This window comes from Cebus imitator, unplaced genomic scaffold, assembly GCF_001604975.1.
Source record: "Cebus imitator isolate Cc_AM_T3 unplaced genomic scaffold, Cebus_imitator-1.0 Scaffold384, whole genome shotgun sequence".
NCBI lineage: Eukaryota > Metazoa > Chordata > Mammalia > Primates > Cebidae > Cebus > Cebus imitator.
This window is the reverse complement of record NW_016107699.1, coordinates 1,185,969-1,206,080: the sequence shown is the minus strand read 5'-3', so window position 1 is coordinate 1,206,080 and position 20,112 is coordinate 1,185,969. Positions and strand designations below refer to the sequence as shown.

Sequence of the window (20,112 nt, the reverse complement as noted above, 5' to 3'; positions counted from 1 at the left end):
AGGAATGAGAGAGGGGAGAACAGCAGGTGGGCGGTAAGCTTGTAAACACCGAACCCAAGAAGTGTTGCAGGAAGGTGATTTTATTTAGGTAGAGAAAAGAGGGGAAGAAAAGGAGGAGAGATAAAAACTTCCACGAAAAGTGTGGAAGGGGACTCCACAGGGGAAATCCAGGGTAGAGAAAAACAGCTTCCAAGAGAGTGTTCGTGGAAGGAGATCCAAATATGGAGTCCAAAGGGGTGTGGAAGAAGGGACTTTCACCTGGGAGGAACCCCTCACCTTCTCTAAGACCCCAGGCCAACGAAAGGAGTTCCTCAGAACTTCCACTGGAGTGACAGACTTTGATTCTTCCCCGCCCGCAGGAACCATTAAATCTCCCGGATGGAGAGAGATGGGAGGGGGCCACAGCGCTGGGAAGCTCTTCCCCTTAAAATTACACCCCCCCATGGACCCGGTAAGAGAATACATTCCCTCAGTAAGACCCTGTCTCAAAAAAGGGACAACTTTGAAGCAAGAAGGGAACTGGATGAGATCACCTAATTGCTGAAAAGAAAACTTCCAAGCAAGAATAATATATATAACCAGTGTCTCACAAAGTAATAAAAAATAGACTTTCTAAGATAACCAAGGGCTACACATGTCAAACAAGAAATGGAAAAAGGAACCCTTCCCACTGAAAATAAGGTGATGCTAGGAAATAATATACAATTACGTCAAAATACATAAATATATGAAAAAGATACGCATGTACAGGAAAATAAAATTCTGTGGTACTAAAACAATGCTGCAGAAATCACTTTTAATTATCTATAATTGGAAAGATGACAGTAGAAAAATAATCATAAATATCTGTTAATGGATACACAACATTAAATGATTTAGTGATATCAGTAACAAAGTTGAGGACAGATTTAATAAGAAAGAATTTTTGTAGCGCCTGTGGTCCCAGCTACTCAGAAGGCTGAGGCAGGAGAATCGCTTGAACCCAGGAGGTAGAGGTTGCAGTGAGCTGAGATTGTGCCACTGCACTCCAGCCTGGCGAAAGAGAGAGACTCTGTCTCAGAAAACAAAAACAAAACAAAATTTTTATATACAACTAAAGTATTTACCAGTATAAAATGTCTTATTATAACGGTAATATGTTTAATATAATTTCCATAATAATTGCAAGAAAATATTCTGCTAAGAAAATATCTACACACAAAAGAAAATTAAAAAGGAGTCAAAGCTTATTATACAAAGTACAAGACACAAAAGAGAGAGAAGGAAAAAGCTACAAGAATCAAGGAAAGAGGTACAATGACTAAAGTGCATTTTTGATTTCAGTAAACTGTTTACTTAGGGTCAGTTAATCAAAAGGCATATGTTAAATAATTTAAAACCAAACCAAGACCAAACTACAGCCAATCTACAAGAGACTCACTTGAGATCTAATGACAAAAAGACTGAAAGTGGCAAGCTGGAAATGCACATTTCATGCAAATGTTAATGAAATGAGAGCAGAAGAGGTTACAACTACATGATGCAAAATACATCTTAAGTTAAAAACTGTCATACTTCATAAAACATACTTTAAGTTAGAACTCACAAAAAACAAGAACATAAAACAATGAAAAAAGGACAATACGCTGGGACCTATGACAAGCGTGTGTATATTCATGTGGATATCTGGGTGTTGACGTAGCCTCGTATTATATTGCTATTTCCGGCTTCAATTCTGCGAGTTCTTTATAAACGAATAATTACAGCATCAAAGCAAGAAATAGCAAGACAATAGTAGCATACTTCTGCAACCCACTTTCAATAATGAATCGTAAAGCAAGCCTTAATAATTGTTTGGAGGACTTGAAAGCACTACCAAATAATGACACCTCACAGACACAGAGAGAACACTCCACACAACACCAGCAGGAGGCACACTCTTCCCAAGAGCTCAGAAAACATCCAGGATAGACTACCTGGACAAAACAAGTCTTAGCAAATTTCAAAAAAACTGAAGTCTTCCGCATTATTATGTATGACCAAAATGAAAAGAAACTGGAAATAACAAAGAAAAACAAAAAAAATTCACAAACACATGGCAATTAAACAACATATTTGAGCATGCTCTTGTTCAACGGTTGAAATACTTAACATTGCAAAGATGGTCACACCATCCAATGCAATCTACAAACTCCATGCAATCTCTTTCAAATTTCTAATCCGATTCTTGCAGAAATAAAAGCAACAGCCCTAACAATCATAAGACATCTCAAGGGGCCATAAAGCACCCAACAATTTTCAAAAAGAGGAACAATGCTGGAGGTATCACACTGCCTGATTTCAAAACACATTACAAGGCGACTGTAATTAAAACAGTTTGGTACTGGTACAAAGACATACAAATAAGCCAATTAAACAGAATTGTAGCACAGATTTAAAAATGAAACACAGAGAAATAAAACTGTAAAACAAATATAACAGCTAAAATATGGAATTTATTGAATATCATGACCTAAACCAATATATTCATGAAAGAAGTCGTAGAAAAAATATACAGCAGAAAAGCAGTAGAGGCATTATTTCAAGAAAAACATGCTGTTAACTTTCCAAATTTCAGTAAGGTAAAAATATTACTAACCAAGAACACTTGATGTAGAATAATTTTACTTCAAAAGAACAAGGGAAAAATAAAGGCTTTCCAAAATAAATAAAAAGATGAGGGCATTCACTGCCACTAGTACAGTTCCATAAGAAATGTGAAAGGTTGGGTGGGCATGGTGGCTCATGCCCATAATACCAGCTTTGGGTGGGGCAAGGCAAGAGGATTGCTTGGGGTCAGGAGTTAGGAATTAGCCTGGCCAACATAGCAAGACCCCATTTCTATAATATATAAAAAAACTACTGAAAAGACTCCATTATGTTAAAAATACAGTGACGCTAGACAGCATTATAAAACCATCTGAAAATATAAACGTCTCTGTTAAAGGTGGAGACGTAAGCAGATATATAGTACTTTAATATGATGGTGTAAAAACTCAGGATACTACTACAACTGAAAAAATATCTGCATATATCTTTGCTACCACACACAAAATATATAATGATTTGTTACGTTAATAGCACACTGGAGGGTGTAGAGAGTTAGTTTTTGTATTCAATGAAGTTGTGAGATTAAAATCTGTATTTATGACTTTAAGGTGTTTTATGTACTTTCCATTTTTCAAGGTGATCACAAAGAAAATACCTTTACAAGGTCTGCAAAACAAAACGAGCACAAAATGAAAGGACGTTCAAACAAAACGCAACAAACGATGAAGACAGTCAAAGAGGAAACGAGGGACAACATGCCGACAAACACAGAAAACAATAGTCAGGATGGCAGCAGGAACTTCATTTCCTTCAGACGCTATTTTAAACATAAATTAACCTACTTAATGAACGGAAATGAAATAGCTGAGCCAATTAAGAACAATATGCTATCTACGAAAGACTCTAGCCTTAAATAGTAAAATAGGCTGAAAGAATTTAAAAAAATTCCATGCAATTAGTAACCACAATCAGGTGGGGTGGTTATCATTATGTTAGACAGACAATAGACAATAATACATCTTAAGTCAAAACTGTCACAGGAGACAAAGATTAAGAGCATCTAACAGTAAACTGTGCCCATTAACCAGGAATCTGCAACTGTTTATCTGTCTACATTTCAATCTAACATCAGGACTTCCAGATACATAAAGTGAATATGGAGAGAAGTGAAGCAAGACGTACACAAGTTAACACAATAAGTATCGACTCTAAGACCCCATTTTCAACACAGAACAGAAAATTACACAGAGCAGTAAGAAAGCTTGGGCAACACTACCAACCAAATAAACTTAACAGACATGTACAGAACTCTTCAGTCACATGAAGCGGAATATGCTGTATTCTCAACTGCACATAGTGCCTTCTGTTAGAACACAATGTCTCCTTAAGACTGAAGTCACACAACATGTTTTCTGACCAAAATGTAACTATACTAGAAATCAAAAGCAAAAGCGAAACCGGCAATGCCAAAAATTAAACACCCTCGAACATACACATTCTTGCTCAATGGTCAGATAATTGTTTTGTTTTTTTTTTTTTAAGATGCCAATACTGCCCACAATGATGTACACATTCAATGTAATCTCTATCAAACTGCCAATGGTACTTTTTGATTCTTTTAATCCTAAAATTAGTGTAAGAACAATAAGTAGCCAAAACTCTTTACAAAGAGGCATTATACTTTCTGATTTCAAAACATACAAAAAGCTATAAAAATAAAACAACGTGGTACCGACACAAAGACAGATAACTACATGATGAAACAGAACATAGTCCAGAAATAAACCCTTGTGGATAAAACCAAATAATCTTCCACAAGGTTTCCATGATCACACAATGGAGAAAAGATTCTTTTCAACAAATGATGTTAAAAACTGGATATCTACATGGAAAAATGAATATTCTTCCTTGTACCATATTCAAAAATATTTTAAATGAAATACTTAAACATAAAAATAGAATATAAGTCTTAGAAGAAAATATAGATCAAACGCATAAGTGCAAAAAAAGAACAGAAAAACTGAACTACATCAAACTTCAAACTTTCTGCAAATCAAAGAACACAATGAGTGAAATGAAAATGCCACCCAAGAAATGGGAAAAAATACCTGCAAATCACAAACATGATAGTAGTTAATACTCAGAGTATGTAAGAAACTTTCACAACTCAAAAACAAAAATTAAGTAACTTGACTTAACAACAGATGAAGGACTGACTGAAATCCTCCAGAAAAGATATGTAAACGGCTGACAAGCACTTGAACGAATGCCCAAATTACTCATTGTGGAGAAATGCAAAACAAAATTGCAATGAAGGTATTCCTAACAGTTATTAGAATGGCCACTGTTAAAAAGATCCAAATCTGTCAAGGATGTGAAGACACTGAAAACCACGTGAACTGCTGGCAGGCTGCAAAGGATGCAGCCACGAAGACAGATAGCATTGGCCAGGCGCGCTGCTCACACCTGGAATCCCACCCAGCACTTTGGGAGACTGAGGTGGGTGGATCACTGAAGCCCAGGAGTTCGAGACCATCCTGGACAACATGGCAAAACCCTATCTCTGGTAAAAATACAAAAGTTAACTGGGTGTGGTGGTGTGCACCTGTAGTTCCAGGTACTCGGCAGGCTGAAGGGGCAGGATCACTTGAGCTCATGGGGCAGAGGTTGCAGTGAGCTGGGAACCACTGCACTCCAGCCTGGGTGATAAGAGTGAGACTCTGTTTGAAAAACAAAAACAAAAACATAAATGTTCCTCAAAAACTTAAACATGGAATTATATGATCCAGCAATCCTACTTCTGGGTCTCTATCAAAAGTATACAAAGCAACTCAGGACTTGGAAGAGATATTTACACACCCATGTTTATTGTGCTACTATTCAGAAAATTCAAATGGGGGAAGGCTCAAGCGATGAACGCACACAAAGAAACGTGGCATATACATGTAAGGGAACACTATTCAACCATAAAAACAGTCATATGGAATTACAAAACACTAAGAGAAGTGTTAGTCATAAAATCTGCCATGAAACAGTGATGTACCATTAAAAAAGAATTTGCCTAGTAACTACAATACTCAACTGTGGCTGTGTAATCATGAAAAGCAGGTTATTTTGAATCACTATTTGAATCACCGGCATGCAGTGTACAGCAGTAAAATTTCAGAGAAAATGCACGTCATTAATGAAAGACTCTACTGAGAACATTTTAATGTTCTAAGAAGATACTAAAGATAATTTTTATTATATGTTTACTATACTGGTGCTATTCTGCAAAGTAAAAATGCTGCCATACTTTCAGAAGCAAGGAATAACCTTACATTTCTAAACAAAGAGTAAAATATAAATCATGTAAAATATGGTGGGAGTCACTGACATAAAAAATAAACATTTGGGAATAAATCATATTACCATTTATATACAGATTGGAAAAACAGGATAAAATGCTATGATTTCTTTTTGCCTGCAGTAATTTAATAAACATGGAGTGCTTACTAAATAATTTAATTCAGACAGAACATGCTAATTTCTAGCATACTGTTTTGAATATTAGAATTTGAAATTACAGATAAATTTGAAACAGAACAAAAGAGAAAGTGAAAATGACATAGAAAGGTGGTGAAATAGGGGGACCCAGGCTTATATTAACCCCCACAGCAACAAAAATGTGTCAGACTGCTGTGGATGGAAACACCTTTCCCAGAGAGCCAGGCTCCACAGCTCATGCCTATAATCCCAACTACTCAGGACCTCAGGGGGAGAGGCTCACTTGAGGCCAGAAGTTCAGAACCAGCCTGGGTGATACAGAGAAACCTCATCTCAAAAAAATACCTGTAAGGGAGCTTTGGAATCCAAGGAGGGGGTTGTAAAATTCTGCTAAAGACCAAGACTATAGATCCATTGAAAATTATCAAAATTCCAGGGGCCTTTTTCACAGTAATAGAAAATATAATTCAAAAATTTATATGGAATTAAAATAAACTTGGCATAGCCAAAGCAATCTGTAGGAAAAAGAACAAGGCGAGAGGCATAATATTTTCTGAGTTCAAACTACGTTGTAGGACTACAGTTGTAAGAACAGGATGGTATGTGAACAGAGAAGAAAACTGACATAGAGACCAATGGAACAGAATGGAGAGCCCAGAATTAAACTCCTGCATATCAACTCAACTCATCTCTCACAAGTGTGACAAGAACATACAATATGGACAGTATAGTCTCTTCCACACTTGGTTCTGGGGAAACAGAATACCCACAGTCAAAATAGTGAAATAAGTAATTTTTCTTACCCCATACTCAAAAAAATTAGGTTGAAATAAAGACTTAAATGTAAAACATGTATCCTTAAAAACTCTAAGAGAAAACCTCTTTGATACTGGTCTTGGCAATCATTTATGTATGACACCAAAAGTACAGAAACAAAAGTAAATCTAAACAAGCTGGAGTGCATTCAACTAAAAGGCTTCTGCACACCAAAGACAACGTACAATCAACCTTTTTCATATTAGAATGGCAAATATCAAAAATAAGTCATATATTAGGTCTTTCCAAAAGTAATTGTGGTTTTTGCCTTTTAAACGGTAAAAAACACACTTAACTTTTCACCAGCCTAATAACAATGTTGACAAGGATGTAAAGCAAAAACATTTCGGTAGTCATTATGAAAACCAGGAGGGAGGCTATTTCAAAATAAAAAAATGTAAACCCACCCTACAGTGCAGCAATCCCACTCTGTATGTATCACTGAAGGAAATAAAAGCAGTACCTGAAGAATTATCTGCTCACAGTTCACTGCAACATTATTCACAATTGTCAACATAGAAAAACAACCTAAATGTCTGTGGATGCTGAATGGATAAAGAAAATATGATATAAATAGACAACAGAATATTAGTCACAAAAAAGGAATGAAATCCTGTCATTCAACACCATGGCTGACTCTGAAGGACATGATGCTGAATAATCTCAGCCAGGCCCAGAAACACAGGGACTGCATGTTCTCCCTCAGACGGGACATCTGTAATGGCTGAACTCACAGGAGCAGAGGACAATGGTAGTTGCCAGGGCCTGGAGTTGGGGAAAATGAGATATTGTTCAAAAGGTCCAAGCTTTCAGTTCTAAGATGAGTTTTTGGGGAATCGAGTGAGTCGTGTTAGGAATACTGTTAATAATGTTTTCTGTGCTTAAAATTTGCTGACGGTAGACCTTAAGTATTCTCTCTGCAAGAAAAGGTGATTATGTGAAGTAACAGATTTATTCCTTAATGTGATTGCACTAATTATTTCACAATGTATACACATATCCAATTATTACCCTGTCCACAATGTATACACAATTTTTATTTCTAAAATAATCTGTTATACATATGCCCATATATATACACACACCTGTATATGTGTGTGTGTGTATATATATGAATGGATAAAGAAAATATGATTTAAATAGACAATAGACTATTACTCCCCCATAAAAAAGAATGAAATCCTGTCATTTCTATGTTGATATATGATATATACACATACATGATATATACACACACATATAAACATACACACACATACATACATACACACGAATGACACAGTCCTGATAAGCTTCATACTAAAAAAGAGGGAATTATAAAATGATAATCATAACTATTACAGTTGGGCATTGGGGAATATAGAGTTCAAATGACCAACCTCAGTTCATACTAAAAAAACCACAATTTTGAAGTAAAATAACCAAATTATCTCGTATTGGGGCAGATGTTTAGTGTTTGGAGAAAATGACTGCGTATAACTTTCAGTAGACTCCCATGTGAAACCTCTGTACGATACAAAATCGTAAAGCTGAAAACACACAACATCTGTTTGCGGGACTTGTGGAGTTTCTGAAGCAAACACCGTCACCGCCCCTCTCACACATTTCAGACCTGATGCAAAAGGAGAAATGAAGAAACATTTCACACAGAGTTCCTCAAAAATGTGCAGGGACATGCAGGTTCTCAACAGCAGAGGCCAAGCAAGCAGCGAGACCACACAGGTCCTTACTCGGCAGGAGGAGGGCTCTGATGTTTATTGTGACCTGAAGGAAGATCGCTACCTGGGAAGCGGAATCTGGAGAAAATGTAAGAGAATAAGATAGAAGATGCTCCCAGGGGACAGCCAGAGAAAGAAACCCAGGCTCTCAGAACCCATCTCTACTGGAGCGGAGCTTCCCAAGCCACAAGTTAACGTCTGGCTTCCTCCGCGGCCCCTGGACCTTTCACCTGGATTACCGGCTTCGTTAAGTCCCACCCACCTGGATGTCCGTCTACTGCCTCCCGTCTCTTCAGATTCCATGGTGCTTTTCTTTGCTCCAGGCAGGTGATCAGGCCTGGCTTAGAGACAGTCAGACCTGTTTTATTAGAAAAAAAGTGACATTATGCTGAAATTCACCAATTACCAACCTTGTATGCTTAGTAGAGTGAACACTGTAGGAGATTCTAGAAAAGTAATCCAAAAATGATTCCTGACATAACCTTTAGAATATTCAGTAAGCATTTTAAATCTGTGTGTTCTTAGTTTCACCACTCAGTACTGCTGAATCAAAACTCGGTGGTGGAAATTTGATTTTAACATGCGGGCAACAATATTTCATGCCACTAAATTTCTGGAATTACCACTAGAGTCAAAGATACAGATCAGCTGAAAAAAAGGTTTATGGCAAGATGAACCACATTTTGACGATTTTTTTTTTAAACGTCAACAAATCCCCATGGTTTTCTTAAAAGCAGGGATCTGAAACTCATTCATGCAACGCAGAAACTCCCAAAAAAACATTCTGCAAAGGAACGAAAGCAACTCTTTAGGGCATATGAGGAGTTACGTATTGAAGTCATCCTCACCAATGGAGAACAAGTTTCTGTAGTTCTCTAACATCACATCTCTGTACAAATTCTGCTGTGCAGGGTCCAGGAATTTCCACTCCTCCAGGGAGAATTCTATGGCCACATCCCTGAATGTCAACACTTTCTGAAGAAGAAACAACAACAGCAGCAAACACTTACCAAGTGGCTTTGGGCAGAGTTCTTAACTTGACTCCAGGTGAAATGAGCGTGTGAAGAGAACTGGTTCTGACTTATACAAGTGGTGGGAATTATACAGTAAGGTAATTTTTAGCACAAGAATTTTCTCTAACATTCTCTCTAGCTCTGAGGAAACAGAATTGCCTAAGATCCACACAAGCAGTGTACACAGAGTACTCTCCTGGATGATAAAGTGTAAAATCAAGGGCATCGACAACGGCATGTCCATTTTTGAGTGCCACGTTTACTTCATATGAATAAGGCATGTCTATTTCTCAGACAGCAAAGTCATGGAGAGTCAGAAGTTACCTCTTAAATTTAATGTGGCCAATAAACTAGAGGTCTTGTGCAGATTCTGCTTCAGGACATCTTAGATCAAGCCTGAGTTTCTGAATTTCTAACATGCTCACCAGTGATGCCAGCTCTTTGGGTCCAAAGCCAATACTGTGTCAAACATCCTGTAAGAGGCAGAGCCTGAGTTTATCCCAGTTTTTATGAACCACAAACAGAGATGAGATTCTTTATCTTCTAAAGCAAGGCATATGCAAAAAGAATCTAAGAAGTGAAGACCTTTCAGATTAAATGTGATTATTTACACACATTAATCAGTAAATCTCCTCAACGTACTTAACAAAAAAGAGAAAAAATAATTAAAATCTACAATGGAAAAATCTGTCAGAGAGCTCTTTAACCAACTGAATAAAATGAACATCAACTGTAATAGGACAGATTTTTATCATGTGCCAATGCACAGAGAAGACATATTACTGGTGTGATGCTGGCCAAAAAGTAAATTATAATCTGAACCTAATCATACAGAAAAATCAGTTTTATGTAAAGTTGAAGAGACAAGTCTCTCCATGTTCTGTAATCCCTTTCCTTTTTTTCTTGACACGGAGTCTCGCTCTTGTCACAGAGGTTGGAGTGCAGTGGCATGATCTCGGCTCACCGCTACCTCAGCCTCCCTGGTTCAGGCAATTCTCGTCCCTCAGCCTCCTGAGTAGCTGGAACTACCGGCATGTGCTACCACGCCCAGCTAATTTTTGTATTTTTTTTTTTTTAGAAGAAGAGGTTTTACCATGTCACCATGTTAGCCAGGCAGGTCTCGAACTCCTGGCCTCAAGTGATCCACCCGCCTCAACCTCCCAAAGTACTGGGATTATAGGCGTAAGCCACTGTGCCCAGCAGTAATCTCTAATTGTGTAATAAAACAGTCTTTCTTTAGCACTCTAAAAAACAAGTGTCTTTTCATTTTTCTCTTTTTCAGAATGTTCTGCGTTATTCTGGGCAATAAATGCCATCTGGTTTAAATGTTTATTTTCTTAACCCTGTTCTGCATACAACTGATGGAGTATCCAGATGAAACCTAAACGGTGCATGTTTCCCTTCTTCACTAACATCCAAAAACCACTCCCCATCCTCAGAGGAATCTTGGGTATCCACACCTTCCCATGGTTCAGTGCCACAAAGTGAACATTTTTAATACTGCAGGTCATAAAGTCATGGCGAGAATTCTTCATGGCATATAAGAAGTCAAGGTGAAGATAACACAGAGAAGGCTTTGGTATATAGAAAAGAAATATTTTCAGCGACCTTTCATTATTATAAGAAAAAAAAAGTAGTTGAAACAAATGTATCATACAGAAACACCGCAATCAGAAAAGCAAAGGCTTCCAAATTCTAACACAGGACATTTCAGGAGCAAACAGACACAACCCCTGACCTGAGATGCATTTACCTGAGCACCAGCCATTTCTTTCTCTTTCTCCTGCTTCTCTGGAGTTTCCTCTTAGGTAAGATTCTCTGGACAAATCACAGCTGCGTCGTGAGAATATGCCTTTAAGGTGTCAGCACAACCCTTTCACCTGCCACCACCAGACCCATCAACAGAAAGACCTAGAAACACAGGAAAAGTCCACGCTTTTCTGTTCTTTATCAAAGAGATTCAGGAACAGTAAACTTCTACCTGGACGTCTAAATACGGATTTCTCTTCCTGCTCTCAGGTACCCTCCCTGCCACAAACAGCAGCAATTCTGCTACAGCGACAGGAATGTAAGCTGCACTGAACCGCCCCTCTGAAACCTAAGCAGAGAAGGCCCTGTGACCTCCCTTTGGAATCAAGGCTGAACTCAACTCTCACAAAAGCATCTGAATCTCCTCGTAACTGACTGGTCACACCTCAGAATCCTGAGGCGTGTGACTCAAAGAGCACTGGTGCTTCCGCCCAAACCAACAGAATCTGCAGGGAGGGCATGTTTTCGAGTTGCCCATGTGATTTAATCAGAAGCTGGCTGGGAACCATGTAGCTAAGCCCAGTTTCTCAAGCTTCAATGTGCATAGAAACCATTTGGTAATTTTGGTCCCACTCTGGATCCTGTGCTTCTGAAGATTACAAAGGGCTCATGGGCTGGATTTGTTAACAGTTCTGCCATTGACGGTGACGCAGCTCGCCCGGGACCTGTGATCGTTTGCGCTCAGCTAAAGGAAGCGACCCTTGCGCAGGCCCTAACACCCAGCCCTCTTACCACGGCACAAGTTCTTTCTGGTGCAAATAGAAACGGCCCATCTCCACCCTGAAAGATTACGTTATTTTATGGCTCTTTACAGTTTTCCAGGGCTGGAGAAGGAAGCAATGTCTGAATCTGTCTCCATCTGAAAGCTGCACACACGTATGAATGCAGTGTCCATGAAGCAGGCACTGCGTGCTCAGAACATGCACCAGAGCACTGCGCTGGGCGCCTCACGTCATGTGAGTTAATGCCCGTCACAGCCTGGGTGATGGCACCAAGTGTCCCGCAACTCTCAAGATATAGACCAACGGCCCAGGCTTTGCATTTCTTTTTGGTTTTCTACCGTTGACTTTTCAAAAGTGTATAAAGCTCCATGTGGACCAACGGAGTGGACGCACAGAGGGAGAAGTCTAGTGCAGAGGCATTTTCCATTGCCGTGTTTACATTCACTTTCCTGTGGCTTGTGAAGCAGCTATTAGGCCCACAGGACTGAGAAACAGGTTGCTGTATGAGCTATCTCCAAAAGCACTGGTGTTATAAAAAAAAAAAAAAAAAAAAAAAAATTAAGGCCCAAAACAGACAGTGCTTTGATCCCATTTATCTGCTTTGGGGTTTCAGAAAATTATCAATATCAGTTCTGGAGAGGCAGCAGGAGTCACCACCCAAAACTCTGATTTAACTCTCTAGCTAACTCTATCGGAGGAGATTCCAGGGTGAGGCCAGACCTGAGTGAGGCTACAGGAGAGGCAGTCTGGGCATGTCTGTGCAGGGAGAGGGCGCTATGCAGATTCTGATCTCTGTGCTACTAAGTATTTACAATTCTGTTTTTCCTAAAATTGCCCCCCAAAAATTTAAATCTCAGGGTTTGTAGAATCTTAATCTATGTAACCCACTTCCCTGTCTATTTTATCACATAAAATAACAAGTAATTTAACCAAAACCTTTAGAATTTTCTAGGACATATGTGTTAGAAGCTAATATTTATTTTTAGCAGGGCAAAAGCAACAGAAATAATGATACCACCACCACCTTTTCTGTCTATGGATATCCCTTCAACTGGTGACATCAGAACTCACAGCAACCACTGGAGGAAAACGGTCCAAATGAAGCCTCAGCCCCTTTGACCACTTCCTTCTTTGTGCTAACCCCCTGAGGCTGAATTCAGTTGTTCACCCAGTTACTGGAAACAGAAAGCCTCTGGTCTGCAGGCCGTGACTGCTTGCCTTGCCTTTCTAATGCTACACAAGACGGAATCAATTCGTTCACCAGTTTCAAACTCCAGGTCTCATTTTTGTGTTTTACTCAAGTATCTGGGTACCAAGGAGGTTTCTTCTCTGAGGGGACGAGCACACCCTGGGTGACTCATTCCTCTTATTCTAAGACAGAAGCACAGACAGCTCATTTTGTCATCCCGCGCCCGGTCTGCACGCGCACCTGCAGACGGATGTCCGAAAGACTCCAGTTGCGGGTGACAGAGCTCCCGTGACCCTGCATGGATGCCCTCTGCAAATCTATGGCGATCCAGGCAGGAGAGACGCAGGCGGATTCTGAGTAGAAAATGGAAAAATTGGGGAGTGAATTTTCTTCGGATATTAAATATAAATATCTCAGTATGAACAACTTTAATATACTAGTCATGATGTAGGTAGTATTTAAAAACTTTGTAACTTTAATTCAGTTACAACACTTTACATTTCAAAAGAATAACATTGATATTAAAATTACTATTTAAGGGTTTTTCTCCAAAATAAATAGTTTGCCTTTATATTCACGTTATTGTAGAAAATATTGTTTAATTTAAATGGATGCAAGTTGTCTACTAAAAATGGTATATAACTCTGCTAGTTGTTCCTAAGTCATGAATAGAAAAGAAGGTGTAGCCGCAAACTCCCCGGTTTGGCTGACACGCTCGGCTACCCTTGCTCTGGCGGTGTGAGCCCCTCAGCCTCGACCTGCAGTAGTCACTGCAGATGACCAGCCTCTGTCCAAGGCTCTGGCATCCTGCACCCTGCATCCCTCTGCATCGCCGGACTTTGTCCTCAGCTTTGCGCTCCACTGCCGTGTACTCTTCATTCTAAGCAAATCGGTGTCTACTTTAAAAGACTGAAAATGGAAAAAAACAAATATCTGCCAAGTAATGGTTCTCAGGCCCTAAACAAAGACAATCCTGAATTAAAAGAATGACAAAAGACTTGGCTGTTTAAGTGACTTATGTGTATTTCAAAAGAGCAGAGAAAAAACTTGCAGATGAAAGTGCCCTAAAGTAAATCTTTTCAGAATTGGGAGAAGAAAAAAAACTTTTCCTTATTTTCGAGTGAGAGAATTAAGCCTCTTATTTCTAACTGGTATTTGTTCTCGCAACAACGAGGTCCAGGGCCATGGTCCTAAAACTCTGAACATCTGAATTCCAGCAAGCACTAGATTCACACACCGAAGGGGTGGGCCGGCCTTGGGCACAGCAGGTGCACACAAAAGGTGTTTGTGCGCAAAACAAATCAAGAGACAAAGGCGCTCTCCAGGATCCAGGGTGGCAAAGAGTGCCAAGTCAGCGGCCCGGGTGGGGCTGTGACCCGACGTAGCGCTGTGTCCCTGTAGGCCGAAGAGAGTACCACTGGGGGGGTCCCGAGTTGGTGGCAGGTGTAGGCTCCTGCAGCAGATTCCGTTTCTGGAGCTGAGGATACACCAGGGGTCCTGAAGGCACTTGGGTGGGTTTTGGGTGGGAAATTCTAACTCCAAAGGTGCTGTAGTCAAATTCCCGAAGGGGATGCCTAGTCTTTGAAGGGGTGTGGGCAAGTCAGTGTTCCTGAGTGGCTGGGAATCGTGATGACAGCTGGGGAGGAGGCTGTCTGTTCTAAGCACCTTTTCCCTCCAAGTTCTCAGTCCCCTCTCACCCTCAGGGACCCAGAATCACAGGACAAGGTGCAACGTGATGGCCTGTGTGCAGAACATGGCCTTGTTTTCCCAGACACCCAGAGTCTCCCTCCAACCCAGGCCCAAGACGCCTTTCTCCTGACGCGAAAAGTGTGGTGTTTGCTGAACCCCAACCAGTTCTTTGACACCAACTGACTGCTTAACTTTTTCTTTTCTTTTGAGACAGAGTCTCGCTCTGTTGCCCAGGCTGGAGTACAGTGTTGCGAACTCGGGTCACTGCAACCTCCACCTCCCAGGCTCAAGCGATTCTCGTGTCTCAGCCTCTCGAGTAGCTGGGATTACAGTGGTGTGTTTTTAGTAGAAATGGGGTGTCACCAAGTTAGTCAGGTTGGTCTCCAACTCCTGGCCTCAAAGGGCTAGGATTACAGACATGAGCCACCACACCCGGTCAAGTGTGCAGTATTTTAATTCTGACACCATTTAGAGCCAGCTCAGATCCCACAAGTTCAGGACTCAGTCCCACAACACTGCCCCACCACAGATGCCAGTCACAAGCCTGGGATAACCATTTATACTTCTGACCTACTGTCTATAAACTGGGTACTCCCAAAACCTCCTGTTGAGTTCAGCAATTCGATAAAACTACTCAAAGAACTCAGCAAAACACTGTGCTTACATTTACTGGTTTACTAAAAAAGATACATACCAGTAATGGCCCGGAAGAGCTGCAGAGGGCAGGGGAACGCCGTGAGGAGGAGGAGTGCCTAACGGATTCTGGTCAAGAGCCCTGAGGAACAGAACTGCTCCTTCCTTGTGTTCTCCAGGGACAGCTGAATCAAGAGAAACCCCTTTCTATGAAGACTCAAATGACGCTCCCTTTGTTACCTACCACATAGCCAGATACAGACACCTGAAAATTTCCATTTTTTTCCTAATCAGCAATCGGCTGAACAATTCTGTCTTCAGTGGTCATAACAAAATACTTCTCTATCAAAATCCGCTAAAATCCCTCTCCTTCCCCCAAGTCCCTCAATTTTGACCTACCCTCAGTCTGAGCCAACATACAGCCCCTCTTCTTGCCCCTCCCAAGAACACGCTGATTTCAGAGTAAAACATTCTGTGATCTAGAATCTGGTTTTCCCACCCTCTATCCTGTCCTCCCTTCTCCCTATAAAAACACAAAAAGCCCTAGTCTGCCTAACTTTGGAGCTCTTCAAAGGCCTGATAGATGGTACCTTCTCCCACTTGCAATCCTCCTTTAGAGTTCAATAACTTCCGACCTAAAGCTCCATTTATTTTATTTGATGAAGTCTAGAAACAGCCCCAGGATAACAACAATCCCACACCCAGGAAGACCTCCCCAACTCCCATCCCAACTCCAGCTGCATCTGCCTGTGGTCCCCAAGGCCCCCAAGCTCTGCAGCTTCTCTCTGTAGAAAGGCTCCATCCACGGTTGCCGTGAGCAGGCTGGGGCACCCACAGGGGAGGCTCCTTGGGAGGCACGAGCTAGGCCGGGGGTGTCTAATCTTCCGCATCCCTGCGCCACAGGGGAAGAACTGTCTTGGGCCACACATAAAATACACTAACACCAATGATAGCCGATGAACTGAAAACAAACCACACAAAAAAATCTCATAATGTTTTCAGAAAGTTTATGAATTTGTGTTGGGCCACATTCAAAGCCCAGGGCGGCATGCAGCCCAGGACTGCGGGCCGGACAAGCTCGAGCCAGGCCTTCAGTTGCCTTCTTTTGCAGGCTCAATACTGGCCTTAGCTTGTAGTCACTGTTCTTGGGCTTCAACTTCCCAATCAGGGTTATCCACTTAGTTTTAAGTAAGAAAATACCCAGTGTTGAAAACATCCAACAAAATCACTCAGTTTACAGAAGAAAAGGAAACTGTAGGGCGCTCACACTTTTCACATCAACAGAAAAAGCAAAAGTGTTTATTGCTTTCAAACAATGAACTTATTCTTTCCATAACAAATCAAACAGTAAACAATCCCTGTGAACACTTTTAGAAGTGCTAAGTTCATCTCCTACAACTTGGCATAAACTCCGAAATCTAGAGAAAGGATATAAAGCAGAGATATTCACTATAACAAATTCACCCTGCAAAAGGAGGAGCTAATGTTTTGATGAATGTATGTAGTTCACCAAGTAGTCTACCATAATTGTTTGTAGAAAATGTAAACATTCTCCATAGCTATCAAAGAAGCATTTTATTTTCCCTGGTAGCATTCCCAAAGCTAAGCCCTATGATTCTGCTGGAAATCATTTCCCAAAAAAGAACAGACCCAGGTAACTTTCTACATTTAATCACTCTGGAGAAGAGAAAGCTACACGTGACTACACATTCAACTTTTTTTTCTGAAATGGACCTACTTCATGTCCTTTGTAAGTATTTTCTTACCTTTCGGGCTCTACTGATACAATGCAAATTTACGATTAAAAAACCAAAGTTGCAGTAAGTGAACAAATTATGTCAAGGTGACAAGACGGACAGTGGCAGTGCTGACTGCAACAGGCGTGTCTAATGACTTGTGCCACGTCAGGCTATTCTGTTATTGGGGAGATCCTCCCAGCTGCATCCTGTTCACTAAAGAGCTCAATGACCCTTCCCATGATACACTACACTGTGCCCCACTGAGTAGCCCAGGTGAATTCTGCTTTACAGGTTTTTGCACCACCTCATGAGGGTGGGTTTTTCTTGTCCTTTGAAACACTTTGTCTCCCTTCACAAATCTGAGAGAGTCCAAAGGACAGAAATGATTTCAGTCTTTTCCCCCTGACAGCAACATCTGATTGGCTGATCAGCAATGTGTCTCCAAGGATTGAAAGTTGGGTTGGGTGAAGACCATCTTAATCTCCCATCCAAGTGGTTACCTCTTTAGAGGAAGAGTGGACCAGACTTCTCTCAGCCCAGGGAATCCAGCTGCTCCCTGGAGAGGCCACATTTCATACCTCAGGCTGTCCTCTGAGAAGAAATAACCCAGGGGCTGAAATCCACCAGATGCTCCAGCAGACAAGGCCATGGTGGGCATCTTTTGTTAGCCCCAGACAATACGGAAACCGAAGGAAAAGTCCAGAGGGTGCCGGAGAACAAATCACCCTGTAAAGCTTCGAAAGTGGAACCTCAAACCAAAGACATTCTGATAAGGTGTCTGTGCCAAGGAAAATAAAAAGGAGGAGAGAGAGGCACAAAGATTTTTTTACAACAGTGCCAGGGGATGATTCTCCGCTTTCCTGTCACGTAGAATGATTACAAACAGAAATGTCTTAAAAAGTGCCATCCAGGCCGGGCATGGTGGCTCACGCCTGTAATTCAGTGTGAGCACTTTGGGAGGCCATTGAGGTAGATCACATGAGGTCAGGAGTTCAAGACCATCCTGGCCAACATGGCAAAACCCCGTCTCTACTAAAAATACAAAAATTAGCCAGGTGTGGTAGCACATGCATGTAATCCGTAGCTACTTGGGAGGCTGAGGCATGAGAATCGCTTGAGCCCAGGAGGCAAAAGTTGCTGTGAGCTGAGATAGCACCACTGCACTCCAGTCTGGGCGATGGAGTAAGACTCCATCTCAAAAAAGAGAAAAGAAAAAAGTGCCATTCAATGCATTGTGAAAAAAAATGATTCATTAAAATACTGTGCCTAAAATTACAGCCAAGGATGAATAGTCGATAATGTTGTGAATCAGAAAGGGGAAATTAGCATTTGGAAACGTCTGGAAGAAACAGGAAATTTAGGATTTTACTGCAGGCCAGAATTAGGCCTGAAGAACGTGGTGGTGGTTTTGAGACCCTGCTTGAAATACATCTGGGAAGTGCAGGGAAAAACCAGGTTTCTGTTTAGTGTTAAAATAATTAAACAGCAGGCAATCCAACTTAAGTGGCTCTAGTGCTGCGGGTTCTTAAGCAAAAAAAAAAAAATGTAACTCTGATGCGTTTCTTGCAAATGACTCTCTTGCAGAAACAAAACTGAGGCTTCATCAACCATGAACCTCGCATTAACCTCTGATTACATGACCAGACAATTTCAACCTAGAAAGCTCAAATCCAGAGACGACATAGCTGTACCCAACTAACGAATGAATGTGGCTTGCTTCCTGATGCACCTGAGAAAAGCCTTTCCTTCAGGGCCGGCTGGTGGGGCGGCCAAACCCAAAAAGTATGGTTAGGTCCTCTGCCATTCAGGACCCTCTCTTCGCTCAAATAAAACTCCTACGCATTTCTGCAGGGACTCCCTCGGGAGAAAGGCGGGACGGGGCCCCCACAGGTCATCCTCCTATGCACAAACCACCCGCGGAGCCGGGATTCGCCCTTCCTGACTCGGGGAGACGCGGGTCTGCGGGCGAAGAGCTGCCGGGGGAGACGGGCCTGGGCTCGAGCCAAAGGCGCTCTGCAAGGATGCGCCGGGAGGCCGCCATGCTGCGGCCGGAGGGGCCTCGGGTCCGCGGGGCCCGGAACCCGCCCGGGCAGCCCGGCTCCTCCGCCGCCGGCACCGCGGGCTGCAGCCCGCCCCCGCCCGTGTCTCAGGAGGCCTGGCCGCCACACTCACCATGTCCTGGCTTCCAGGGAGCCCGCGTTTCACTTCTGGCGCTCCCGGTGCATCCGGGTCACAGGGCCAACGGCAGGCGGACGACGCAGAGCGGCGGGGACAGGAAGTGGAGCTCGGGCCGGACAAAGGCCCCGCCAGAACCCGGAAGCCGTCCTCTCCCCGCCACACGCGTGCCTGATTGGCCAGTCCCCGCCCCCGCGCCTCTGATTGGATAGGGCCTCACGCCCCGCCCCCTGAGGCCCTGAGTGACAGGAGCTGTAATCGGACAAAGGGCCGAATGAGAGCAATGACAGGTGCCGGCTGCGGCCTTTCGGAGCCCGGCTTCCTACCTGCGCGGTCCGGCCGCACCGAGAGGATACTTGCGTTTCACCCTGTGACTGTGGCTGGGTTCATTTATAAAAATAAATGTGTGTTATTCACCCATGGAAAGAAAATAATGACAGTCATTTCAAATGTTCATATTTTATGGCCTTCCTGGCTTTTGGTCCTTTGAACAGACAGCCTGAAATTTCAAACCTCTAAGAATTAGAATGTGAGCCACGTGTGAATTTTAAATTT

The 20,112-nt window shown here is 41.9% G+C and overlaps 1 protein-coding gene across 10 annotated transcripts in view; it reads right to left on the bottom strand.

The window, feature by feature from the left end:
• ZNF195 (zinc finger protein 195) overlaps positions 1 to 19,736 on the bottom strand; it is a 41,607-nt gene extending 21,871 nt beyond the window's left edge. For 4 of the 10 annotated variants that reach the window (XM_017507756.2, XM_017507755.1, XM_037731127.1 and 1 more), the window contains exons 1-4: positions 19,555 to 19,729; positions 11,355 to 11,434; positions 9,437 to 9,563; positions 8,851 to 8,946 (exon numbers count right to left, since the gene is read on the bottom strand). In XM_017507756.2, the coding sequence (XP_017363245.1) occupies positions 8,851 to 8,946; positions 9,437 to 9,563; positions 11,355 to 11,369 (238 nt within the window). In that variant the 5' untranslated portion in view covers positions 11,370 to 11,434; positions 19,555 to 19,729. The other 6 variants (XM_017507754.2, XM_017507753.2, XM_017507749.2 and 3 more) reach the window with 6 other exon arrangements.
• Positions 19,737 to 20,112: the final 376 nt, after the last annotated feature.